The following is a 26070-nucleotide window of genomic DNA, read 5'->3' on the forward strand; positions in this document are numbered from 1 at the left end:
CACTTTCTGGTATTTTTCCAGCATTACCCAACACAGACAGGCACTTTAAGTTCGCACACTATTCAGCTGTTAAGTTTGTTAAACTATACAACTAATTTTAGGTTAGAAAGATGCTACATCTAGAGATATTTATAATATATGAAATAGCAGTGAAAAAAAGTCCCATAATCAACAAAGAAGCCCAGAAAATATGGCAGCACGACGTGCGCGGGAAAAGTGTCCTTACTTTAGTGAAGTCTGGTCCGACTCTTTTCTTTTTTGGTATTTTAATACTGAAACTACCCGCCATTTTCCCGATTCGTACGATATTCAATTAACCGGTACATTCAAACAACTTCAAATCAAATATAAATTCGCTTCCAATTTAAAACCTTTAATATCAATTCAATGCCCTAAAAACATAATTATTGTACATTAAATGTTCTTATTAGCTGCAAAATTTGTCTTAACTAACGTTGGGATGCTGTGTCTATCACTGACTTTTACCTTTCAATATTTTTGTTGGATTGCCGAATTTATGATAAATTAAAAACTAACTCAAGGAGAGATCGTACTGTTAAATAAGCCACATAAAGCAGCAACGCCTGCACTAACCGGTGAAGGACGTGAAACCTGGCGAAGGAAAGGTTATTAAAAAGTACTGGTTGATGGTATCTTTTGAGGTCGAACTTACATTCGTAATCTTTTCTGGCCCTGGATGTAGGACTCTATTGTGGGAGGTTCTTTTCCCAAATACAGACGCATTCCACATAGGGCCCTATTAAAGTACTGATCCCAATCCAGGTGCAACATGTCAAAGTTGAAAATGCTTTGGTCTTCGCGGGACATGCTCTGCCATAGTCGTTCCTTATTGGCCATTTCGAATTTCCAGCTTCGGCAAGAGAACGGACCCAGCACCTTTATGGTCGTGTGTATTTTCTCGTAAATCTTGCCCAGACGAGGCTTTCGTCCACTTATCCGCAGTGCCAGATCAATAAAGTATCCGGGTAAAGTGTGGAGAAGGAAAGCTGCTATGGAAAAAAGCCAAGGACACCTGATGCAGAGCAGGAAGGGGTACCATATCATATTCGTTACGGGATAATTCGATCCGTACTTCAAGGCCTTTGCCCTGAAATCACCATAAGTTAGTAGGTTTCCCTCGCTGGGAGCAAAGTTGTATATTGGAGGCGTAGAGCCGTTTGGGTGGGTTTTTTTTTTCTGGGCAGTTTCCCGGGCGAGAGCCAGTGCCATGTTGGCACAGTAGTCCACTGGCACCACACTGTTCTGTTGCTTCACGTCCAACAGGACCACACGAAGGACTCCATAGGCGACGCCATAAGTAATGGCGACTGGTCCGTACAAATTGTCGATCCATCCTGAGGTGGGTTCCTTGAAACTGGCGATGACTGAAAAAAAATCAAGTACGTTTGACATTATAATGCAATAGTTGCATTGGAAGAACTTTGGAGTTGCATTATCTAATGGATCCGCAATGGTATGTTAATGAAGGCATGGAATATTGTTGCAAAGGTTCTTCACCCTATAAAAGAATGACTTTGCAATTCAAATGGATATATTATGTCTGTAGCTGGCGTATGCACTTTTCGAGGGAAACTAACTTACTGATGGCAGGTCGAAAGATGCAGATTGGCAGATTTTCCGCCTCTCGTAGGACCACATCCTCTCCAAGGGCCTTGGTATAGGTGTAGGAGTTCGGAAATGGGCCCAGGAGATCAGTGGTCATATCGTCTATGGTCTCGCTGCTCTCCTTTTCGAAAAGGGATAGGACCTGGTCCGAGGAGCGCGTCAGCAGCTCCGTGTGGAACCTCTCCTCGATGTAATCTGCCACGCAGTTGGAAAAGGCAGTGGAGATATGGACATAGGACTGTAGATTCCTCATCTCTTTGGCCAGTTGGATCATCAATCGGGTGGCTCGTGTGTTGATGGCCAGAGCTACATGAAGGCTTTGATTGAACCGCACGGTAGCAGCTCCATGGATAACGATCTGTACCTCAGAGGTCAGGAGCTTACGGTCCGGCTCACTGATTCCCAAATCCGGTTCGATGCAGTCTCCTGCGATGGCTCGAACCTTGTCGAATGCCGTGGGCTTAATGTCCAGTAGAGGTTGAAAAATCTTTCGAGAAGGCAGTATTAAGGTGACTGTTTGTGTGCCTCTACAGAAAAACTCACAAGATCTTTTTGCCAAAGCGATACTCGATCCTGAACTTCCCGACCCCGTTTTGGTCTGATCAGTACATAGATACGTTTAACCTCTGTGCTGCGTAACAGTTTCTCGATGATTACTAAAATAATTGGTAATCAATTATCACTTATTAAATAATTATGATTCTTATTCAAGTACCTTTTCCAACGAATCCAGTCGCACCCGTGATAAAAATTACCTTTTCTCGATAAAAACTTTGGATATCGGTTTCCATGTTGGCTATTTGTTAAAATGTTTTGAAATGCACCCAAGTTTTTCTTTGAAGGGATAAACTGGAAATAAAAACATTTGCGGTTTCTTCCGCTATTTATTTGATTTTGACAGTCAGGACTCGATAATAAATACTTTGTACAAAACATTCCAGTCTTTTCAAAATATTTACTTGCCAGGAACCGAGAATATGTGTATCTATAGTCACCTGTACCTTGCATTCTGTTAGTATTGTGGAAAAAGTGAAGCAATAGGTCACTGGACTGCGTCAAGGGTGGAAAATAAATGCAAAATAATTGTGAATTCAAGCATGTTGCCTAATCAGTCGTCGCGACGATTTTGTCGTTGGTTCCTGTGCCAAATTCTATTTCAAAAGTCTTTACTTTATTTTATCGCAATTTTATTTATGGTCAAATCAACACGAAATCAAATTACAAAGAAATTTAATTAGAAACCACAACAATAGTCCAGAGATGCAACACAGTAAGGTCACGAAGGAGTAGTGCACGAATTTCAATCTGTCAGATAGAGCGAAAGTTAATACAATATTTTATGAAACTTTATTTTTCACTTACTTTTTCAGTAAACGTTGAGCCCGTTGAATGGATTCTTCAGTCGGATCGTCCTTTGCTAAGTAAAACCTTATGCCTCTAATGCTTTTATTTAAATAATCTCTCCAGTCCACATTTTCCATATCGAAGTCGTAGAGGCATCGATCTTCCTGGGACATCAGCGTGAAAAGCCGATCCGAATTTTTGATGTCAAAGTAAAAATTATTTTGTAAAAAATATTTCATAAGTGCCAACCCGGAATGAAGCTTCCTGTAGATTTTTACTAATCGAGGTTTTCTCCCTGATAGTTGGAGAGCCAGGTCAAAGAAGTATCCAGGAAGAGTATGATAGAAAAAGGCCAAAATAGGAAAGAGCCGCGGTGAGGACACATTGTAGCAGAATGGATACCAAATCATTTTGGTCAATGCCGACGTTTTACGAGACTCGAGTGCCATTTTGACAAGATCCTGTGAAAAAAGATCATTGGTTTCTGTGGGTGCGAGGGCGTATATAGTAGGTTGGATCGATGGGTCTCTGCGGGGGACTTTCGAATGCTCGTTGGCAGTGTGCCACAAGGATGCCAATACTAAATTGCCACATAAGTCAGCTGGGACGATGTTGGAACGATGGTTTCTTTTGTAGCTGGTCAGACGCAGGATCCCGCGGCCAGTACCATAGCCCATAGCAGTTGGCCCGTATAAGTTGTCTATAAACCCAGCCACTGGGTCCTTCCAAGTAGCAGTTACTGAAGAGATAATTTAATGAATATAGCACTAACTTTATATAATATAGCATTAAAATACTCAAATTACTTACTTATAGCAGGTCTAAAAATGCTGATGGGCAGTCCTTCACATTCCTTAAGGACAACATCCTCTGCCAAGGCCTTTGTATAGGTATAGGTATTGGGAAATGAGCCTCTTAATGCCGATTCCATGTCATCCAGAACTTGGGGGCTTACTAACTGGCTCAAGGCCAAAACCTTCTCCGATCCACAGGACAGATGTTCCGGATAGAAGATTTCCTTGACCCGGAAGATAAAGCAGTTTGAAAACGTCGTAGAAACGTGCAAATAGGCGACTAGATGCCTCATATCCCTAGCCAGTTGCACCATCAGCCGAGAGGCACGAGTGTTGATTGCCAGCGCCACGTGTAGTGGTTCATTGAATCGAACGGTGGCTGCTCCATGGATCACGATCTGCACTTCAGAGGTGAGGACTCTTCGATCCACTTCACTTAGTCCCAGATCCGGAGCCAAGCAGTTCCCAGCAACGGGTAGCACTCGATCAAATGCCGAAGGTTTCGTTTCCCGAAGAGTTTTGAAAAACTTTGGAAAGCAGTTGTATGTAAAAAACGTTCGCTAGTCCTTTCGGGGAAACTTACAGGATCATTTCGCCATATCTCAACACGCTCCTTGATGTCCTTGCCACGTTTCTCCCTCGTCAGGGAATATATTTTCTTTACCTCCGTAGTTCGCAATAGTTTCTCTATGACCACTAAATTTATTAAAGGAATTTGCCTTATTATTGTTTTGGGTAAAGTCGATGTCAGTTATTTATGAAGAACCTTTTCCTAAAAATCCTGTTCCGCCAGTTATAAAAACAGTCTTGTTTCGATAAAATCCTTGGATTTCGGTTTCCATGTTCTATATTTTCGTTTTAAATGTCGTGGTGCTTTCAATGCAATACTTTCGTTCTGAACTGAAGTTCTTCTATTTATATGTTCCATGTTGTCGATGTGTACAGTAGGTACACCTTTAAAGAAACCCACAAAAAAGCTTTAGAGCAAAATCGAGTGTCACAAAAGGTGTATTTAGTTAATAATATTATTTATTGCAATGCCTAATTTTTGGTGTTTTACTGTAAAAAGCTCTGATTCTATGTTCAATGGGAATGAAGTGCAGCGTACCCTGAATAAGAAACGAATGCAAATTTTTCGGTTCTTGTTGAGGAGGGCCCTGGAACCTCGATTAGAATTTGTTTTCCCGTAATTATTGCTATAAAACTTTTAATGCTGTCGAATCCAAATTTTTTTAAACGCTATGAGGACATATAAGTTATATATACATATACTTTATAATACTTTATAAGTTATATATTTCCTTTATAGGGATCATCGCGTAAGTTGCTATTATGATGGCAGAATAATAATAAACTCTCGAATAAAATTAACATCTCTATTAAAAAATTTAAGAAATTATTTTAACTACTGTGATGAGTTACTACTTCTATTAGGTATGGATATTAATGCAAGGATTCCCCAACCTTCAACCAATATAACAATGGGAAGAGAATTATAGGAAAAACTTGTGACTTGAAATATTCGAGCTTTTAAATTAAGTGATGAAGGGAACTTACTGATGTAAATTCTATACTTATGTAAATTTGATTGAAAACCTGATAAATATCAGCAGCGAGTATTTCTTACGTCGGCAAACATTAAAGTAAGACGGGATTTAATTATTCCACTTACAAATCGTTAATTCAAAAACTACCCCACGATTAAAATATAAAAGACAATTTTTTTTTTTTTTTATATTTTTAAAAGTGAAAAAAATGTCTAGCAACATAATTTTATAACATGAACAGTTTAATCATGAACCATAACAGATATCCAGCTATGAACGCAATTACTGTCACTATGCTATAGTGAGCCCATTTCAACCTGTAGAAAAATATTTTGAAAAATTTAAAAATATTTTTAAAAGCATAATTTAGAAGATCGTTACTCACTTCCATAGGAGTCGCCTGCCTTGAGTTAGAGACTCCGGGGTCATGGGTTCCTTTCCTAGGTAGACTCTCATTCCTTTGAGAGCCTGGTTCCAATATTCCTTCCAGTCCAGACTCGCCATGTCAAACTCGAAGATAGTCTTTTCTTCCGACGACATTTGGTCCCTGAGTCGATTCGTATTGTCCACTTCAAAATAAAATGTGTTGGTTGTGAAATAACGTGTTGTAAATATGTTTTCATGAATAACTTTGTAGAGCTTTATCAATCGGGGCTTTTTTCCCGAAAGTCGCAGTACCAGATCGAAAATATAACCGGGCAGAATGTGGACAAAGAAGGCGACTATTGAGTAAAGTGTTGGCGAAGGGACATTGAACAGGAAGGGATACCAGATCATCTGGGTCAGTGGGATTTCTTCACGAAGAGCCAATGCATAATTAAGAAAATCTTTGTTTTGTATCAAGTTCTTTCCGGCTCCAAATGCGTAAATTTTAGGTGGAATATCGACGGGATTCCTGGAAGTTAATTTCTTATCCTTTGCAGTTTGCCAAATGCTGGCAATTGCTACATTGCCTGCGTAGTCCCCTGGCACAAAGCTATTGTAAGAACTTTTGTTGAAGCACAACATTCGTAGGACTCCAAAGGCGATTCCGAATATCATGCCAATTGGTCCATAAAGGTTATCCACCCATCCAACTAATGGCTCCTTATATGTGGCAATTACTAGAAAAAAAATAACAATTTTATAAGACAGCAGGACGTATATAGTACTTACTTATGGAAGGCCGATAAATGCTGACTGGCAGGCTGCCAGCTTCTTTGAGGATGACATCTTCCGCCAAGGCTTTCGTATAGGCATACGTATTTGGAAAATCACCCCTCAGTGCTGGCTCCATGCCGTCCAGTACTTGGTCGCTTACTAGCTCACTTAAAGCCAACACCTTCTCGGAACCACAGGTCAAGAGATCCGGGTAAAATTTCTCCTCGATGCGGAAAATCACGCTGTTGGAGTAGGCTGTGGAAACATGCAAATAGGCAACCAGCTTCTTCATTTCCTTGGCCAGTTGTAGCATCAATCGAGTGGCACGAGTATTTATCGCCAGCGCGATGTGAAGGGGCTCGTTAAATTTCACAGTGGCTGCTCCGTGGATTACTACCTGCACCTCCGAGGCCAGGATTCCTCTGTCCTGCTCACTAATTCCCAAATCTGGCTCGAAGCAGTCTCCAGCTATGGCATGAACCCGTTGCAGGGCATCGGGTTTCGATCGCAACAGGACATCAAAAAGCTGAAGTTATTAATGTTTTTTTTATATGTCACATATCGGCTCTAAATAAAACTTACTGGATCCGCTTTCCACAACTTTAGACGATCCTGAATATTCTGACCACGTTTGCTCCTAACCATGGAATATATTCGTTTCACTTCGGTAGATCGCAAAAGTTTCTCAATAATCACTAAAATATATCACTAAATTAATTTAAATTGTTTTTGAAACAAAGCGTTATGTGGCTAATAACCTTTTCCTAGAAAACCGGTGGCTCCAGTCATGAACACCACTTTATCCTTATAAAATGCACGAATATCACAATCCATTGTGTGTTGTTTGGTTTTAATATATTATGTTCTTCCTTCGCAAAAGTCTCAGACCTTTAAAAGCACGACTATAACCACGTGAAACTTTGCCCCTTCTAAGTGTCATTTTTGGTTCAACACACGATTTATAGACATTTCTGTTGCGTCAAAAGCAATTGATTATTCAATGATAAGTATCTACATATGTGCATTTTATTAAATACTTCATGAATGTAATTCCATTGCAAGTTCAGACTTTTTATATCAAGGGCGTACATCCTGCGGTCCTTTTATCCATTGGCCCTTCCATACAAGAAGGACATCTTTAATACTGTTTTGATAAATAATTTTTTTTTTTCATTTAATGATCAAAGTATGTGAAGAAAAGTTTTAAATGAAAGAAATCTGTTAGGGAAAGATGGCCGGATATAGAAAAAACCGGAAAGAAAGTTGATATACTGTTGCATTGATATATTAGTTTATATTATTAGATAGATATCATCCTTAAGAGTATTTCACTATCAAATCCATTTTCTAATAAAAATTTTGGAAATTGCAAGGTTGTGTCATTTCCGGTCTTTCAGTTATATGGCAGCTATAGACTATAGATCGTCGATCCTTTTGAAGTTTGGTAGAGTCGTTTGCGCAAAATGGAATCCATAGGAATCCCATCCTACTAATTTAAAAAACACCAAGGTTATGGCATTTCCGATCAATGAGTTATATGACAGCTATAGGATTAAATCGACCAATCACGTCTGTTCCGATTTACATATGTTTATACTGCGTGCAAAGTTTGAAGTTGATAGTTTTAAAACTGAGAGACTAGGTTGCGGAGAAACACACAGACGGGCATGCTCATATCGACTCAAGAGAAGATCCTGATCATGAATATAAATACTTTATAGGGTCGGAGATGTTTCCTTCACTGCCTTACACACTTTTGCCCAAAATTATAATACCCTTTAATGCTATAAAAAGGGTAAAATATATACAAAAACTGCTTTTATTCTGTTAATATCGAAATATTATTATCCAAACTATATCAAAAAACTTAAATGGTGCTAAATAAAAATTCAATTTTAGGGGCTGCAGAGGCAGTGGAATATATTTGAAACAGGTTTATGCAATGTGTTTATATAAGGTGTTTGTACTTGTACTATAGTATATATGTATATATTGATTTTATGAATAGTATGAATTTAGTATCCGAGAGGACTTAAGTATGTGAATTTTAACGAATACCCCACTAATAGATGCAGCCATATATTCATTCTTGCTATGAAGATTAGAACTGGCATAAGGATATCGTAAGTATGTTTCAATATATAGAAATGGAAAAAGATCGGTTTTAAATAAACATGTTCGTCTTAAAAGTTCCACACTGCTATAGCTGTCGCGTGGCCTTAGTTATGGATTCCTTGGTATGGTTCCCAGCTGCTTTTAGGAAGACATCTTCGGCCAGGGCTTTGATGTATGTGTTGATATTTTAAAGAGTACTTTGCAGAGCTGACTCCTTGTCATTTGCTCCTCCCAATAGTTATCCGGCTGTTCTTCGGATAATCTATAGACCTAGTCTAACCGAGAACAGCTAAATATAAAAATTAGACCTTGACTATTCATTAAAGCAAAAATGGCTTTAAATTAATCTACTTACTACAATATATATTTTTTATGTTCTTTAATATATTTAAATTCTCACTGAAATAGTCCAAATATATTTTATTTTATATTACCTTTTTTCTTTTGTTTGGTTACAAATCAAAATTACGTGAAAAATACTTTAATCACGATCCATAACACGTATCCTGCTATGAACGTAAGAACGGCCACAAGGCTATAGTGAGCCCATTTTAACCTGTAGAAATTGGAATATTTATGTATTAGATATACTTTAGGTGCTCCTTACTCACTTCCGTAGATGTTTCTTGGCTTGATTTAAAGACTCCGTGGTATTGGGTGTCTTTCCTAGGTAGACTCTCATACCTTTGAGAGCCTCTTTCCAATAATCCATCCAGTCTAGTCTCTCCATGTCAAACTCGAAGATGGTCCTTTCTTCCGACGACATTTGGTCCCTGAGTCGATTCGTATTGTCCATTGAAAAATGAAATGTGTTGTTTGTGAAATAACGTGTTGAAATTATGTTTTCATGAATCACTTTGTAGAGCTTTATCAATCGGGGCTTTTTTCCCGAAAGTCGCAGTACCAGATCGAAAATATAACCGGGTAGAATGTGGAAAAAGAAGGCGACCAGGGGGTAAAGTTTTTGCGAAAGGACATTCAACCAGAAGGGATACCAGATAATCACGGGCAGTGGGACTTCTTCACTAAGACTCCATGTATAATTAATAAAAACTTTGTTTCGTAACAAGTTCTTCCCGGCTCCAAATGCGTAAATTTTAGGTGGAATAGGGACGGGATTCCCGGACGTTAATTTCTTATCTTTTGCAGTTTGCCAAATGCTGGCTAGTCCTACATTAGCTGAGTAGTCTGCTGGAACCATGCTACTCAATGTCTTTTTGTTTATGCTTATCACTCGAAGGACTCCAGAAGCGATTCCGAACATCATGCCTATTGGTCCATAAAGGTTATCTATCCATCCAACTAATGGTTCCTTGTAGGTTGGAATTACTAGACCAAAAACGGCATTTGTTACAACACTGCAGTGTATATATATACAGTTACTTACTAAATGAAGGTCGGAAGATGCATACTGGTAGGCTTCCAGCTTCTTTTAAGATGACATCTTCTGCCAAGGCTTTGGTGTAGATATAGGTATTTCGAAAATCCCCCCTCAGAGCTGGCTCCATGCCGTCCAGTACTTGGTCGCTTACTAGCTCACTTAAAGCCAACACCTTCTCGGAACCACAGGTCAAGAGATCCGGGTAAAATTTCTCCTCGATGCGGAAAATCACGCTGTTGGAGTAGGCTGTGGAAACATGCAAATAGGCAACCAGCATCTTCATTTCCCTGGCCAGTTGTAGCATCAATCGAGTGGCACGAGTATTTATCGCCAGCGCGATGTGAAGGGGCTCGTTAAATTTCACAGTGGCTGCTCCGTGGATTACAACCTGCACCTCCGAGGCCAGGATTCTTCTGTCCTGCTCACTGATTCCCAAATCGGGCTCGCTGCAGTCTCCGGCAATGGGATGGACTCGTTGCAGGGCATCTGGCTTTGACCGCAACAGGACTTCAAAAATCTTAAGTTTAAAATAATTAATAATAATAAGGTAATAATGTGGGCTTGTGGTGTCTCTTACTGAATCCGCTTGCCACAATTTCAGCCGATCCTGAATATTTTGACCACGTTTGCCCCTAACCAAGGTATATATTCGTTTCACTTCGGTAGATCGCAAAAGCTTCTCAACAAAAACTGAAATATACCGAAATCAGTTTGCATTCGAAATTATTTATGGAGTGGTTAATAACCTTTTCCCAAAAAACCGGTGCTACCCGTCAGGAAAACGACTTTATCCTTATAAAATCCACGAATATCACAATCCATTCTAAGTCCCTTGTTTTTATTTTCTTAGAAAAAAGATTGAAGACCTCTTGAAGCCACGACTATCACAACGTAAAAGTTAAACACACACTTTTTATCGCCATTGAATTTCCGACATTTTATTGGAATTGAGACAAAAGGCTTTAATATTCAAGTTCAATATGTGCATTTCTTTAAATACTTAATGAATGCAATTGAATTTAAAACTATATGACGTTCTTGTTAGAGAGTTGTCCGAGTCCTTAGAAAAAATCACTCTTTTAAAACGACATATGTAAAAAAAAAATTTTTTAAAAAGGATACAATAATGCTATTTCCGAATTGGAGAATATATTTTGGAACGCGTGGATGAAGAACCATATACAGTTTATACTAATTGGTAATAATCAAAATTAAGTAATTTTGTTGAGCAAAAAAATTATACATACTTTAAAATTATGCGCTAGTTATGTAGTTTGACTATCTGTCCAGAAAATGGTTAAAATAAAATATTTATAAGAGTTTTATTGTTTATTAAGAAAATTTATTAAAATTTAACTAAAAGTTTCGTCAGCCAAAATAAAAAAAATCCGGCTATCCAGCAAAGAAGGATCATCAGACAAAAATGGATTATCCTGAGTCTGCGAAAAGGATTTTAACTTTCAATATTTTATGAATTATTTTTAAATCTATTGCTACATACCGTTCTATTAACTGAAGTCCTTTGGATAGGGACAAGGGAGTCGGGGCTTCCTTTCCCAAATAGAGTCGCATTCCGAGGAGGGCGTTCCTAAAGTACCCCTGCCAGTCCAGCCTATCCATGTCGAAGGCGAACATCCTGCGGTCCTCCTCCGACATCAGATGACGTAGATGATCGGTGTTGCGCATATCAAACACCCAGGAGTTTTTCGAGAATGGTCCTAGGACACTAAGCGTCTTGTGAACCTTCCTGTATGTGTTCAAAAGTCGAGGTTTTCGGCCACTTAGTCGGAGTGCAAAGTCAAAGAAAAAACCGGGAACGATGTGCAGAAAAAAGGCCGCTATAGGGAAAAGCCAGGTGCTGGACAGGCAGACGATGAACGGATACCAGATCATCTTGGTCAACGGACACTGTTTCCGGCCATCGAGCGCGTACTGAATGAAGTCTCGGTGACTGAGCTTGTTCCCCTCGTCGACGGATAGATGGTAGATTGTCGGTTCCTTCTGCCTCCTGCCCTCTTGATTTTCCTTGATGGTTTTCCAGGCACAGGCAATTGTCACGTTGGCGCAGTAGTCCACAGGCACTAGGCTCGCCTGGGCATCTTTATTAATGAGGGCCACCCGGAGCACCCCTTTGGCCACTCCGTATAAGATCGCGATCGGCCCGTACATGTTGTCTATCCAGCCCGAGACTGGCTCCTTGTGAGTTGCAATGACTGTTTTAGTGAATTTCAGAAAGATCCTTGTAGTGTGAAAAGAGATTGCTTACTGATTGCCGGTCTAAAGATGCACACTGGCAGGTCGCATCCTTCCCTCAGGATAACATCCTCAGCCAGGGCCTTTGTGTAAGTGTAGGTGTTGGGGAATGGTCCAAGCAATGCCGGCTCCATCTGATCCAGAACTTCATCAGTCACCATCTCGCTAATGGCCAGAACCTGGTCCGAGGGGCAGGTCAAGTGCTCGGGATAGAACTTTTCTTCGACTTGCAGCAGAATACAGTTGGAGAAAGCTGTTGAGATGTACAAAAAGACTTCCAGTTGCTTCATCTCCTTGGCCAGGTGGAGCATTGACCGCGTAGCACGAGTATTAATGGCTAAAGCCACGTGCAAGGGTTCGTTAAACCGCACCGTGGCAGCTCCATGAATCACGATCTGCACTTCGGATGCCAGCAGTCTCTTGTCAATCTCGCGAATACCCAAGTTTAAGTCCCGGCAGTCTCCAGATATGGGAGAGATTCGTTGGAGGGCCTCTGGTTTGGACTGGAGTAGCACCCCAAAAATCTATTTGCGATTTGGATAATAAGATTCATGTTGGTTTTTTTTATTTTACACCTACCGGATCCTTGGACCAAGCAGCAATCCGTTCCTGAATATCTATTCCCCGTTTGGGTCTGACCAGTATGTAAATTCGCTTCACTTCGGTGGTGCGCAAAATCTTTTCAATAATAACTGAAATCAAAGTAGGATGAAGCTTAAAACCTTCCGATCTTCCGAATTTGGACTTGATATCGAAGTTTCAATCAAATCAAAGTCCGAGTTTCTCCAATTACATACGTACCTTTTCCTAAAAATCCAGTGGCTCCTGTTAGGAAAATTGTTTTGCTCCTAAAGGAATATTGTATATCCGTATCCATTTTGGGTATTTTAATCCGTTGAAAGAGTTAAAAACACCAGTTATCCAGTCAAAAATGTCCGAAGTTGTCGAAATTTAAAACATTTATGAGGCACCCGAATTTTTCTGGTTTTATTTATACCCTTAATGAGCTTGAACCGGCGAAATTTTGACCCAGGGCTGGCAAATTGAGAACAATAGCTTTGCGCAGTAATTTATTCAGTTTGTTTTTATTTATGGGGAGAGGACAATAAACTTTCTAATAAATACAATGAGGTAAATATATGTAGTTCAATTCAAAAAGTGCATCCCTGGGCGTGGATCTTAATTTGCTAAACAAATTCGGTTGACGGAAGGTTCGAAGGCGGATTAATTCTCATTCGTCGGGGTAATTATTTATGCAATTGACAGTTCAATCACAGCAACTTCCAAGTTAATAGGTTTCGATTATAAGTTATGTAAAATAAGAGCACGAAGTACAATATAATATAATTTTAATATTTAGAAAGGAATTTTTTAGTAATATTTTAGAATCGGATCGCTATCGATATAGGACCCATTGACAGACTTATTAGTTTGACGCTGAGTTAAAATAAATAAATACAAAACCGAATTTGCCAAATTACCAAACCAAATTAATTATTACAATTAAGTAGATAGAAGATTTTTATTTTATAAAAATGTATTTCTTGTTGCATAATTTTAAGCATAAAAGTAACAGAGCACGTACAGACTGTAAAGCCATGTCCCTAGTGTTGGAAAACAGAAGTTTTGTAGTTGGATATCAAAATTTAAATTTTTCGGTATTATTATCAATAACGTGAAGCGAGTCGGGCGTAAAAAAATGTAAAAAATTGTTAATCGGGAGTTGTGGCTACCCAAACACCATCATCCAACCGAAATTTCGAAGTCTGGCAACTTCATGTTTTACAGTGTTGAAGGTCGAAGTTAGAATCGATAGTTTAGAAAATTCTAAAACATCGGCATTGATCGGATTGTATAATTTTTATTTGCAAAAGTTGTATTGGCATGGCCTGTGCTCGGAAACTTCTTGTACGCGTCTTTATGCATAATTCTCCTGCCGTGACCCGGTGTATTGCCATGTCAGCTACTCGCCGCGCCGAGGAGGCCGTCGAGAAGTTGAAGGAGGGCAATCCCTATTACTCCAAGTATGCGGACAAAATATCCAAGCTGCAACAAACCTCTGCGGAGGAATTTCTGGACCGCGTGGAGCGAGTGGTTAATCCCATTAAGGATGGCAAGAGCCAGGCCAGGTATGCAGATGCAGCAAAAATTCAAAGTTTTCTTTATAATACATATATCAATTTGCAGGTCCTACTCTGAGCTTCTGAACCCCAAAACGAAGTTGGATGAACAGAAGGCTGAGCTGCCACACAAGAAGCTAACAGACATCATGAAGTTGGAGTTGATTGCCGACAAAAGCGCCGAGGAGATATCCCAGATCTGGCTCGAGTACCACAAGACTAAGGAAGTGCTGGCTGCAACTCTGACCACCGCCCAGTACGAAACCTTGATGGCGAGGGCAAAGGAATACCCAGTTTTCTTGTTGCCGCTACCACGCAGCGAGGGCTTCGAGTTCATCATGCTGCAGTTTGCGGCCAACACAGTACACTTCACCCCACTTCTGGCCTACCAGGTCCACCACGAGAACGCTCCTGAATGCCTTACGCTGGTGCACTACACCGAGGAGCAGGACAAGGGCGTAGTGCTGATGCGTGGAGAATACGACAGCAAGGTGCTTACCGCCCAGGAGGCGCAGTGCTTGGCAAATGAACTGCAAATGTTTTATTTGAAGGCGGACGAAAACAAGCTGCGCTTGCTCGAAACTTTCACACGAAAACCGGACGAGTTCAAACACATGGATCTCATCAAGGAGGTGGAGAACATCCAGCTGGGCTAGGCCATGAAATTGTTATCAAAATATATCTTATACACAAACACCAACACATGTCCTACCTTTGTTAAAATTGTAACGTAGAGGATGGAGCATTTTGACATGGTCATGGAGGAGATTGGTAATTGGAAAGTTAGGATCCTGTTAAGCTTTTATAAGGCTTATCAATTTCATAGGTTTTGGAAAGGTCCATTTGTTTGCTATACTAACTCTCGGCTTGCTCCAGATGCTAACTATTCACGAGACAATGGGCATGGGAATCGTGGGTCCTGCCTCTGTGTGTAATCTGCAAATGACCCCGATGCAGTTGGCTGCACTGACGGCAGCTGCGTTCGAGGGCATCGTGTGCTCCTCCTACTTATGGGGCTACATCACCGACAAGATGGGTCGACGCTGGACGCTCTTGCGTACTATTTCCTTAAGCACCGTTTGCTCACTCTCTTCGATGTTCATGGCTACCTTTTCGGGCTTTTTTCTTATGAGGTTTTTTACTGGAATTTTGTAAGTATGAGGTTTATAGGTAGTTGTCTATAACTGACATGTTTTTTTTTTTGGCAAGTGTGGCTGGTCCCAGCTTCGTGGCGGTCACCTACCTGTCCGAGTTCTTCCCCAGTCGGATTCTAGGTCATGTTGTCACCCATATGTACATGTTCAACGGATTTGCCATGATCTATTGCCCAGCCATGGCATCATTATTTCTCAATGCAAACATTATGGACTTCGAAGTATATATACTTTATAGTAATCTTTCCCTGCGGCCCTGGCGTATCTTGGGCTGCATATTCGTCCTGCCTGGGCTGCTTGCTTTTTTGTTGGTCCTGGTCATGCCAGAGAGTCCAAAATTCCTCTTCATGATCGGTGATAGGGAGAAAGGTCTGAAAGTCATGGAGTGGATAAGTCAAACGAACAACAAGTGCGCTCTTACTCCTGATCAGATATTCGAGCTGAAACAGTTTCAGCGTTATGCACAGGTGAAGCGTCAGAAATCGGATAAAACCATAGTACGAGCGATGATGACTGACGCTATGCCATTGTTCCGAAAGCCGTATGTGCGCACCGTTTTGGCCGCATGCGTGGTCATGTTTATCCTGGGACTGATGTGAGTGATACGCCTATGTTATCCCTTGGTATTATCTTTTTCCATAATCCCGCAGAGCCAACGGCGTGGGAATTTGGTATACGGCGATGCGCAATCGCAACCACATGCGGCAAGGAAACTTGACCGATATGTCATTTTGCCAAATCCTCTTCGACCTTGACCTAGGCCCAGTTTTGGAGACCGAAAGTGACATTAAGGTACTAGCTACTCATCGGGGAAAACTAAGCACTGTTTGATTCTGCCACGTTTCTTAGACAGATATGCAATGATGATTTTAAAGGCTTTAACGACTCATTCATCATGGGGTTCCTCAACTTGCTCCTGTACAATATCTGCTGGTTATCCTTCTACATAGCGCCAAGAAGGGCAATATTCATCATCGCATTGCTCATCTGTGCTACAAGCGGATTTATTTTGATCTTTGCGACCAATCCATGGGTGCAGCTCTTAGCGTGCATTCTTTTTCTTTCGATTCCCGGGGTAATAATTAGCCTTTTGGGCGGAGCTCTGTTGGAGAATGTGCCCACTTACCTGCGCGGCAGGGCGATGTGCATCTGCCTGATGTGGGCCCGTTGTGGTGCTGTGGTTGGCACCACAGTAACCGCATATTTCTTTGAAACGTACTGCGAGGCATTCCTGCTGGCGCTGGCATTGTTGCCCTTTAGTAAGACCCTTAAATATTACTCCTAATCCCCTTAAATAATTACACCTTATTCCTTAAACATTTTGTTTTTCATAATAACGTAATATTTTTATAGTTTCCCTTTGCATTGAAGGATTTTTGCCTTTTAAAAGGTAAGTCCTGTTTTTGTTAAATAAATTTACCTTACAAAGTGCCTTAATTAGATAATCAAACAAATGCGAATCAATCAACAGTGAATTCTATTTAAATAAAAATTTGAGTAGTTTTTCTTTTCTATTGGATCTTGGATTGGCTTTGGAATCTTAAGCTTAAAAATTAATTTGATGTTTATACGGTAAGGCATTTACACATCCTTACACATAATTTTTTTAAAAAAATATATTTTAAGGAAAACGCAAAATGGCGAAAATTTGGGAATGGGCTATGGACGATATTCGTATCCTTGAAACAATGGGGAAGAACATCAGTTCCTCTTACTTTGGGGAGAACACTCGTTCGTGCCACATTATGCTCAGTCACCTCCATGTTTATGATAAAATTCGCAAGCTTCTTCTTTATGAGGTTTTAACCTGGAATTTTGTAAGTATAAGTTGCTTAATTATTATGAACAGTTGAACAAACTTTTTAACTAGACATAAAAAATCTTCTCGAGAAGCATTTTAATTAAATTAAGTTCTAATAAACTGATGAATTTAACATAAACGTTTCTAAATACTTTTTATTGAAATGTATTTTGTTTTATGTACTCCCAAAACTATTTTTTGTATAGGACTGTTTGAAGATCGGTTAATTTACTTTTTAAAAAACACTGAAATTGTTGTCAAAATAGAGTGAAAATACACACATACTCGTAACCAGTTTGGTACATCAATTTCGCAAGGACACGGCAAGGGAAATGGAAAATTTCGATAGGGTTATGGATGGCATTGGTAAATGGTTGTTCAAAATCCAATGCAATCTTAAAACCCCCGAATGGTACAGGCTTCGGCAAGGCACACGTGTTCGCTATACTGACTCTCGGCCTGCTTCAAATGCTAACCGTTCCCGAAACTATGGGGATGGGCGTCGTCGGCCCAGCCTCGGTGTGTGATCTTCACCTGAGTCAAGGACAGTTAGCTGTGTTGCATTCAGCCTCTTTTGTGGGCATCATCTGCTCCTCCTACTTCTGGGGCTACATTACTGATAAGATGGGGCGCCGCTGGACCCTGCTGCGTACACTTGTCCTGAGCACTTTATGCTCACTCGCCTCCAACTTCATGGTCGGCTTTACAGGCTTCGTCCTTATGAGGTTTTTAACAGGGATTTTGTAAGTACGAGTTTCATAATAATTTGGCTATGACTCAAATTTCTTTCCGCATAAGCGTGGCCGGTCCGGGCCTAGTGGGGCCCACCTACCTCTCCGAGTTCTTCCCCACCCGACACGTACGCACTGTCATCACCCACTTGTACTTGTTCACTGGCTTTGCCATTATGTACTGCCCCCTGATGGCCACACTCTTTCTCAAGACGAGCCTCTTGGAGATTGAATATCCAATTGTTGGAGATCTTGTTCTGCGGTCCTGGCGTCTGTTGGGCTGCTCTTGGGTCGTGCCGGGAATACTTTCCTTTTTCCTGCTGTTTTTTATGCCAGAAAGTCCAAAATTCTTCTTTACGATGGGCCAGACGCAAAAGGGACTGGCTGTAATGGAGTGGATTAGTAGGCGTAACACCGGACGGCCTCTTACCCCGGAGCAAATTGTTTGGTTGCACAGGTTCCAAGCCTTTTCCCAAGTCAGGCGTCAGAAGGCTGATCAGCATCTTTTGGGATCGATGCTTAGCGACGCGATGCCCTTATTCCGAAAACCCTATCTGGTTACCTACACCGGTGCCTGCATGACCATGTTTTTGCTGGGCATGGTGTGAGTTTATAAGATCAGATCAGAATGGAAGCTCTCAGTTTAACATACTTCCCACTCTGCAGAAGCAATGGCTTTGGAATTTGGTTCACGGCCATGCGGAATCGGCTTCTAATGCGAAAAGGTAATAAGGATCAGATGCCCTTCTGCCAGGTAATTTTTGTTCCCGATCCGGGTTTAGTATTGGAGCCGGAAAACGACCTTAATGTGGTAGGTTTCTGTTTGGCAATAAGCTGTGAATTGATTGTTAGTCGTTGTGTCTCACAGATTTGCGACGACGACTTCAAGAGCTTTTTCGAATCGGTTTACATGGGTGCCGTCAACGTGTTCCTGTACAACGTTTGCTGGGTCTTGCTATTTAAGGTGCCACGGAGCGTGACTTTCGTCGTCTTCCTCTCGGCGGCTTCAACCTTTGGGTTCATCTTGATTTTCTCAACGCATTTTTGGGTGCAGCTCTTCTCATACATCCTGCTTCTGAGCTTACCACTGGTGGTAATGACCCTACTAGGTGGTTCTCTCTTGGGAAACGTACCCACCCATCTCCGAGCCAAGGCGGTGTGTATCTGCTTGATGTGGTCCCGTTTTGGAGCAATTGTGGGGGCAATATCAACTGGACTCTTTATCCATCTACACTGTGAGCCGTTCCTATTGCTGGTCGCCATTATACCCTTGCGTAAGATATTTATTAAATGGTTCCTCAGGGGGAATGTGTACATTACTTTGGGTATATATTTTTTGTATATAGAAATTATTTATTAGGCTGATATAAAAAACAGAACAATTTGAAATGGCTTCGATAAATACATATTTAACTATATTTAACTAATTTTTTTTTTTTACAGTCGCCGCCAGCATTTCGAGTTATTTGCCACTTTGAAGGGTAAGATGGTTTTAATAATCCAATTCTGTTTTCTAAATTTAAAATTCTTCAGAATGAATTCAATTGATAAATCCCAAATCATAAATATATGAAAATTTCCGAAAGTAACCAGCGAAATCATAATTCAAGGATCTTGACAATTTTATAAATGTATAATGTATTTATAATATACGTGATTTTTAAGAATAAATGCATTTTCTTTGGGTTACATCATAGAGTATAAGGATCTGAAACGCTTCCCAGGAAAATAACTTTAGGGTGCATATTTTATGATTAATCTCAGGCATATGTTTTTGGTGTTGCAAAATATTGAGCGTAGTGGGCATTGAAATTGTTGTTAAAATACAACGAAACAAGCAAAAATTCTTAATTTGGTTTTACTGTAATACACGGACACGGAGGATGGAACATTTTGACCGGGTCATGGAGCAGATCGGTAACGGGCAATCCTTAGATTACTTAAACTTTTAAATAACGCTAATTGGTCAGGATTCGGCAAGGTGCATCTGTTCGCCCTGCTGACTCTCGGCCTGCTTCAGATGCTGACCTTCCAAGAGACAATGGGCATGGGTGTTGTAGCCCCAGCCTCGGTTTGTGATCTGCATCTGACGCAGATGCAGATGGCTGCATTGACGGCGGCCACCTTCATGGGCATCATTTGCTCCTCCTACTTCTGGGGCTACATCACCGACAAGAAGGGACGACGGTGGACCCTGTTGCGCACAATCACCGTGAGCATGGTCTGCTCGATTACCTCGATGTTTATGGTCAACTTCCCTGGGTTCTTCCTTATGAGGTTTTTTACTGGAATTTTGTAAGTATGAGCTTTATAGGTAGTAGCCTATAATTGTCGGACTCATTTGTCGGACTAGTGTGGCTGGTCCAAGCTTCGTAGCGGCCACCTACCTGTCCGAGTTCTTTCCGAGGCCACTCCTGGCTCGTGTCATCACTCACATGTTCATGTTCACGGGCTTTGCAATGATGTTTTGCCCGGGAATGGCAACACTGTTCCTCAAGCCGGGATACATTGATTTTGAGGTGCATTTAATTGGCAATCTTGTCTGGCGGCCCTGGCGAATGTTGGGTTGTATATATGTCTTGCCGGGATTAATTGCCCTTATCCTGCTGCTATTCCTGCCAGAGAGCCCCAAGTTCCTTTTCATGATCGGGGATACGCATAAAGGGTTGAAAGTGGTGGAGTGGATCTCAATGAAAAACACCGGGCGTCCTCTCACCCCGGAGCAGATTGTCCTGCTGCATAAGTTTCAGAACTTTGCGCAGGTAAAGCGTCAAAAGTCGGACGAGCACATAATTCGATCAATGATGAGTGACGCTATGCCCTTGTTCCGGAGACCCTATTTAGGAACCTTCATAAGCGCATGCATGCTAATGTTTGTCTTGGGCCTGATGTGAGTGTTTTAGAAATTTAGGGAGCACTTACCTCTTCCTTAATCCCGCAGAGCCAACGGCATCGGAATTTGGTTCACGGCCATGCGAAATCGTGCCCACATGCGGCAAGGTGATAAGACGGATATGTCCTTATGCCAGATACTCTTCGTACCCGACCAGGGCTTGATTTTGGAGCCGGAGAGTGACGTTGAAGTGGTAAGCTACTCCACTGAAATAATTAAATAAGTATTAATACTTTTCTTAAATAGATCTGCAACGACGATTTCAAGGGTTTTAACGATTCCTTTTGTATGGGCGCCGCTAACGTTCTGCTATACAACATTTGCTGGCTTTTGCTCTTTAAGGTCCCCAGGAGGTTTATTTTTATTGTCGGCATCTTGATCACCTCAACGAGCGGGTGCTTGTTGGTCTTCGTGACCGGCCGTTGGGTGCAGCTTGCTACATGCATCCTGCTTCTGGGCACGCCTGGAGTGATACTAAGTGTGTTGGGTGGCGCTCTTCTGGAAGACGTGCCCACCTACCTTCGCGCCAAGGCAATGTGCATCTGCCTGATGTGGGCTCGGTGTGGCGCTGTGGTGGGCACGATAGCAACCGGCATTCTCATCCACCAGTACTGCGCACATTATCTATTTCTGATATCCACCATGCCCCTGCGTAAGATTTTTATTAAAAACCATTTTGCTTTATCAGAGGCTAATAGTCTTTCCACAAAATGTATTTATATTTTTGTCTACATGTTTGGTTAGCATATTCCACATTTCCGTAGTCCCATAAAAATCGGACAATTTTTGACCAAAACACAACAAATTGAAAGGATAAATACATACATACATATGTATAAGCCTCGTGCAGGTTCAATCATCAAACCAGCAAACATCCGATTGTCAATCTGCATGGGATCTGCAAGTGGGGAAATGTATAGGACCGACAATGGGACTTACATCGGAGGCTATATCTTTGCCAAAACACATTCGATTATTGAGTGGAATAGCTCAAATGATTTATGCATCGGTTCTTCATCGTTCTCCATCAAAATCTGGAAACGAGATATTTTTTATATTTTTTGTGAAATTTTCAATGGGATCCCCTTCAAAATGTGGGAAATTCATGGGAAGGACTCCAGGGCCCCCTGCGATGGCCATATCTTTGGCAATAATCATCCGATTCTTCAGCGGAATACCTCAAACGATTTGTAGATCGATTCTCCACCAATCTGCATCAAAATCTAGAAACCAAAATATTTTTTTATTTTTTGTAAAATTTTTAAGGGGATCCCCTTCAAAATATGGGAAATGCATGGAGAGGACTCCAGGGCCCCCTGCGATGGCCATATCTTTGCCAATAAACATCCGATTCTTCAGCGGAATACCTCAAACGATTTGTAGATCGATTCTCCACCAATCTGAATCAAAATCTAGAAACAAAAAAATTTTTTCGTTTTTTGTAAAATTTTTAAGGGGATCCTCTTCAAAATATGGGAAATGCATGGAGAGGACTCCAGGGCCCCCTGCGGTGGCCATATCTTTGCCAATAAACATCCGATTCTTCAGCGGAATACCTCAAACGATTTGTAGATCGATTCTCCACCAATCTGCATCAAAATCTAGAAACAAAAATATTTTTTCATTTTTTGTAAAATTTTCTAGGGGATCCCCTTCAAAATATGGGAAATGCATGGGGAGGACTACAGGGCCCCCTGCGATGGCCATATCTTTGCCAATAATCATCTGATCCTTGAGCGGAATACCTTAAACGATTTGTAGATCGATTTTCCATCAATCTGCATCAAAATCTAGGAACAAAAATATTTTTCGATTTTTTGTGAAATTTTCAAGGGGATCCCTTAAAAATGTGGGAAATGCATGGGGAGGACTCCAGGGCCCCTGCGATGGCCATATCTTTGCCAATATTTATCCGATTCTTCAGCGGATTTTTAGATCCATTCTCCATCAAGCTACATCAAAATCTAGGAACAAAAATATTTTTTGATTTTTTGCAAAATTTTCAAAGAGATCTCCTTTAAAATGTGTCTAAAACCAAATCTGACTGTTGTTTTTAGAATTCTAAAAAAAGAAGTGGACCTGTAAATGTATGTATAGTTTAGCTTCTGATACAGAAAAATAGGCTTTTTATCCATTTTAATATTTTTCTATATGTTCTAAAGAAATTATTTTATAGTGGCCGGTTGCATTGAGGGCTACTTACCATTCAAGTTCTAAAAGGTATGTTTTTTTAAGAGGTAAGTTGATTTTAAATAACTTGTTTTTTTCAGAATCTTTTTTCAGAAATATATGTGCCGAGAAGTAGACTTCGAAATCTTTATTAGGAACTGACGTGTTATAAAAGAAATTCTATTTAAAAGGAAATGATACTATTTTTAGGGGAACGTAAAGTTAATGCCGTAAATTTATTCTGAACCCGAAAAATTCTCCCTAGTTCAGTTTGTCCAGGGTTCGGGAACCCCAAAATTTAATGATCTATTTCGGACGAACCTAGGTACTATATTAAGGTAACAAGTTGGGTATAAATAAATTAAACTTAGGACTCGGGCACTCTGTGACCCATACAAAAAGCTTTTATAAGCAGAGTTTTTAATTTTATGATTCTATCATTTTAAACCTGGATGGAAAAATTATGAAAGTGTTTCAAAAAAGTAAACTCCCAGCCCATCGGAAACTTATTTTTTCAAAAGAAACACAGCCATTTGATCGTTGCACTTTTTATTTATATTGTAACATCACAAAACACGATTATTTGGATATTTTTTTATTTATTGAATTAACATCAAGACTATATAAGCATTTTTTCTGCAGTTGCAACTACAAAGTATACCCCCAAATAGTTAAACTATTGCCCCAAATCATAAGCTCTACAAAAGTACGTATGCTAATAATTATAAACATGAGTGTTGGACGTTGCCGTGGTCGCCTTGATTTTTCCTTTAAAAGACCTCCTCCTCATCCAAGGCGCGGATCTGCCGGAGACAGCTATATTTTCCGTCAATATTTAATTAGTCACTTGTTACCAATTCTCCGCCACTGTTGACACCTTTTCCCAAGTTAAAGTTGTTCTCGATCTCGCGATTTCTTAGTAGTTCCATTAGATTGCCACGCTTTCCAAATCGAACCCGGGCCCTGTCTCCGTAGTAGGTGTCCAAATCCTGGAGGAACTTGTACGCGTCCGCCATGGTGTTTACATCGTTTTTGCGGGGCGGCCGGGAATTCGAGGCCTCCACACTACATCCGGCGGCAAGGAGGGCGATAGCCACGCAGACAATCAGAATGCAACGCATTGTGTGGCACATGGCACTGCGGTTATTGAGAAATTCAAATCGTTTTAAAAAAACCTTGAAGCTGATAGTGTAAAAGCAGATCAATTTAAGTTCATGGAACCCACAGTATTTGCATACATACTGCTGTTTAAATATGTACTAGACTAGATATTTATGAATATATTAAACACAGCTCTTTGTTGCATTTAATATTATAAGAATATGCAAATACTTAAAATACTTAACAAGAAAATAATCATGTCTTGAACAATTTTCAATTTGAGTCGGTTTCCAACGTAATTTTCCAATGGAAAAATCACCCTTGATTTGTTTTTAATACATTTGATCATAAAAATATATGATTCAATAATTACACAATTAATATATCGTATCGGTAGAGGTCCTATAAAGAGGTCTGGGTCTTAGTAGGGCCACACTTAATAGCCAGCAATCGCATATGCTAATTTGCGGGATTTGAACTAAATGATCCGACAATCCCATTTTAATTGCTAACGCTCATGGATGGGCGCCGGTCAATGCTTTTCGGGCGGGACTGACGCAAGTGGCTAATACTTCCACTTAGCCGGTAATTAAGTATATTACAAGCAACTTGGCTTCTAGTTAAGGTCAACTCGACAGCACGAAAGGATGTAGACATGAGTCATTGTTGTACGATCAGCGGAATAGTTCTGAGAATCCGATAAAGTTGTAAACATTTACCAGCCTAAAAGCTATTTCTATTGATAATTGTGAAACTGACTTGTGACTCATCGTTTTTTTTTCTTTCTAAATCCTGAGCACTGCTTACCTGGTCAAAATCTGTGAGTATTTGGCACACTGAGCGATTGAGCAACTGGACCCGGGTGGTTGTTTAATCAGCGAACGCAACCGCGAATAAATGTTGGCCAAATGCCATTGGCAACAGGTATTTATAGGAGTTGCCTGGTGGAGGATGTCACCACCCACTTTCAGTCCGAAATCCCGAGCGTAGGCGAACGGAAGTTGGAAGAACGAAGCGAACCGAACTCCGGATGAAGCCTCTAAAATATTTTCATATGCAGGCTAATTATGTCGCGAGGCTTGAACTTTTGCAGCAGCTGGAGCGGAATGGGGAGTCCTCGGGTACGTAGTTGTGGAATGGGAACGAGGACAGGAAGGAAAAAGTGGGGAACACGGATCGGAGATGGAAACTCGGAATGGAAATTCAAACGGAGATTGGCCCGAGCTAACAAATAGTGACAGTTGGCTAACGAGATATCTGAAATCGCGGATGGCTATCAGGAGCAGAATTATGCATAACGGAATAAATGACAAATTTTTGATAAGAAGGCTTAGTGCCCCATCCAGGCTACCCCACCTGAATGAATGTGGCCAGAACTGATTTATGTGCTCAACGGCCTAGCGGGACTGCATTCCTCCTCCTCTGTATTCCGATTCCGCATTCGTTTCTGGCGTCAGAGTTGGCAACAGTATCATTAATTATAATATTTTGATTATTGTTTAATAACCGCGAGCTTAGTGTCTGGCCGCTCTGATTGTGCTGGGGTATTAAATGGGCTGTTCGACTTTGCATAGTTATTTAATTTGGGGTCATGCGGTTAGGCAATCCGACTACCAATTGTTCGATTCGATTCTGTAATCTGTTTGGTTCCTATACGGGTAGTATACGGTGCGTATACGTAATACGCTTTCCCCAGCACAACGTGACATCATAGAGATCGTGTTCTTCTGGATGGCTATTATCTTAATATTTGTAATAAACGTTCTAGCTAATTAGTCTCAGAGTCCCATTACTTACTGCCTTTTTTTTTTTTGTCATCGTCTCCGTTCTCTGACCCATAGTGGCCCATTAGTGGCGTTGTTTTTGTTGCGATTATCGTTTAAATTAAACTAGTTCGCTAT

General features: G+C 40.7%; 9 protein-coding genes across 12 annotated transcripts; 3 read left to right on the plus strand and 6 right to left on the minus strand.

Annotated features, from left to right (window-relative positions):
* Positions 1-341: 341 nt before the first annotated feature.
* On the minus strand, positions 342-2488 carry LOC6499853 (fatty acyl-CoA reductase wat). The gene is made up of 5 exons (XM_001953734.4): positions 2342-2488; positions 2170-2282; positions 1603-2113; positions 674-1385; positions 342-612 (listed from the first exon to the last, which is right to left on the minus strand). The coding sequence occupies exons 1-5, from the start codon at positions 2415-2417 to the stop codon at positions 516-518; spliced, it is 1509 nt and encodes a 502-aa protein (XP_001953770.1). The 5' UTR covers positions 2418-2488; the 3' UTR covers positions 342-515.
* A 316-nt stretch (positions 2489-2804) lies between these two features.
* LOC6499852 (fatty acyl-CoA reductase wat) lies at positions 2805-4789 on the minus strand. The gene is made up of 5 exons (XM_001953735.4): positions 4531-4789; positions 4348-4460; positions 3781-4291; positions 2989-3709; positions 2805-2931 (listed from the first exon to the last, which is right to left on the minus strand). Exons 1-5 carry the CDS (start codon positions 4604-4606, stop codon positions 2829-2831), a joined length of 1524 nt encoding a protein of 507 aa, XP_001953771.2. The 5' UTR covers positions 4607-4789; the 3' UTR covers positions 2805-2828.
* A 743-nt stretch (positions 4790-5532) lies between these two features.
* Positions 5533-7384, minus strand: LOC6499850 (fatty acyl-CoA reductase wat). Its single transcript, XM_001953736.4, has 5 exons — positions 7210-7384; positions 7034-7146; positions 6467-6977; positions 5697-6414; positions 5533-5628 (listed from the first exon to the last, which is right to left on the minus strand). The coding sequence occupies exons 1-5, from the start codon at positions 7283-7285 to the stop codon at positions 5538-5540; spliced, it is 1509 nt and encodes a 502-aa protein (XP_001953772.1). The 5' UTR covers positions 7286-7384; the 3' UTR covers positions 5533-5537.
* Positions 7385-8966: 1582 nt separating this feature from the next.
* LOC6499849 (fatty acyl-CoA reductase wat) lies at positions 8967-10872 on the minus strand. The gene is made up of 5 exons (XM_001953737.4): positions 10694-10872; positions 10525-10637; positions 9954-10464; positions 9178-9895; positions 8967-9122 (listed from the first exon to the last, which is right to left on the minus strand). The coding sequence occupies exons 1-5, from the start codon at positions 10767-10769 to the stop codon at positions 9032-9034; spliced, it is 1509 nt and encodes a 502-aa protein (XP_001953773.1). The 5' UTR covers positions 10770-10872; the 3' UTR covers positions 8967-9031.
* Positions 10873-11250: 378 nt separating this feature from the next.
* LOC6499848 (fatty acyl-CoA reductase wat) lies at positions 11251-13413 on the minus strand. 3 transcript variants are annotated; one of them, XM_001953738.4, is made up of 5 exons: positions 13002-13403; positions 12780-12892; positions 12214-12724; positions 11449-12160; positions 11251-11386 (listed from the first exon to the last, which is right to left on the minus strand). In XM_001953738.4, exons 1-5 carry the CDS (start codon positions 13075-13077, stop codon positions 11293-11295), a joined length of 1506 nt encoding a protein of 501 aa, XP_001953774.1. In that variant the 5' UTR covers positions 13078-13403; the 3' UTR covers positions 11251-11292. The 3 variants fall into 3 exon arrangements, with proteins under 3 accessions (XP_001953774.1, XP_032312241.1, XP_032312238.1); XM_032456347.2 differs by lacking the exon at positions 11251-11386 and having other exon boundaries at positions 11901-12143; positions 13002-13413; XM_032456350.2 differs by lacking the exons at positions 12780-12892; positions 13002-13403 and having other exon boundaries at positions 11449-12143; positions 12214-12350.
* A 579-nt stretch (positions 13414-13992) lies between these two features.
* Positions 13993-15020, plus strand: LOC6500710 (ATP synthase mitochondrial F1 complex assembly factor 1). The gene is made up of 2 exons (XM_001953739.4): positions 13993-14329; positions 14388-15020. Exons 1-2 carry the CDS (start codon positions 14085-14087, stop codon positions 14974-14976), a joined length of 834 nt encoding a protein of 277 aa, XP_001953775.1. The 5' UTR covers positions 13993-14084; the 3' UTR covers positions 14977-15020.
* Positions 14958-19665, plus strand: LOC6500711 (synaptic vesicle glycoprotein 2B). Of its 2 annotated transcripts, XM_044714230.1 has the most exons (10): positions 14958-15091; positions 15147-15471; positions 15530-16069; positions 16125-16266; positions 16328-16733; positions 16828-16864; positions 16916-17046; positions 17101-17291; positions 19450-19487; positions 19540-19665. In XM_044714230.1, exons 1-7 carry the CDS (start codon positions 15058-15060, stop codon positions 16917-16919), a joined length of 1488 nt encoding a protein of 495 aa, XP_044570165.1. In that variant the 5' UTR covers positions 14958-15057; the 3' UTR covers positions 16920-17046; positions 17101-17291; positions 19450-19487; positions 19540-19665. The 2 variants fall into 2 exon arrangements, with proteins under 2 accessions (XP_044570165.1, XP_014766687.1); XM_014911201.3 differs by lacking the exons at positions 16828-16864; positions 16916-17046; positions 17101-17291; positions 19450-19487; positions 19540-19665 and having other exon boundaries at positions 16324-16461.
* On the plus strand, positions 17481-21658 carry LOC6500712. Its single transcript, XM_032449651.2, has 11 exons — positions 17481-17641; positions 17694-18018; positions 18074-18610; positions 18673-18817; positions 18875-19280; positions 19450-19482; positions 19771-19923; positions 19977-20301; positions 20360-20896; positions 20948-21092; positions 21146-21658. The coding sequence occupies exons 1-11, from the start codon at positions 17608-17610 to the stop codon at positions 21641-21643; spliced, it is 3138 nt and encodes a 1045-aa protein (XP_032305542.1). The 5' UTR covers positions 17481-17607; the 3' UTR covers positions 21644-21658.
* A 1992-nt stretch (positions 21659-23650) lies between these two features.
* LOC6499847 (neuropeptide F) lies at positions 23651-25097 on the minus strand. Its single transcript, XM_001953743.4, has 3 exons — positions 24977-25097; positions 23923-24205; positions 23651-23871 (listed from the first exon to the last, which is right to left on the minus strand). Exons 2-3 carry the CDS (start codon positions 24199-24201, stop codon positions 23839-23841), a joined length of 312 nt encoding a protein of 103 aa, XP_001953779.1. The 5' UTR covers positions 24202-24205; positions 24977-25097; the 3' UTR covers positions 23651-23838.
* Between the last annotated feature and the right edge of the window lie 973 nt (positions 25098-26070).

This window comes from Drosophila ananassae, chromosome 2L (assembly GCF_017639315.1).
Source record: "Drosophila ananassae strain 14024-0371.13 chromosome 2L, ASM1763931v2, whole genome shotgun sequence".
In the NCBI taxonomy this organism is placed as follows: Eukaryota; Metazoa; Arthropoda; class Insecta; order Diptera; family Drosophilidae; genus Drosophila; species Drosophila ananassae.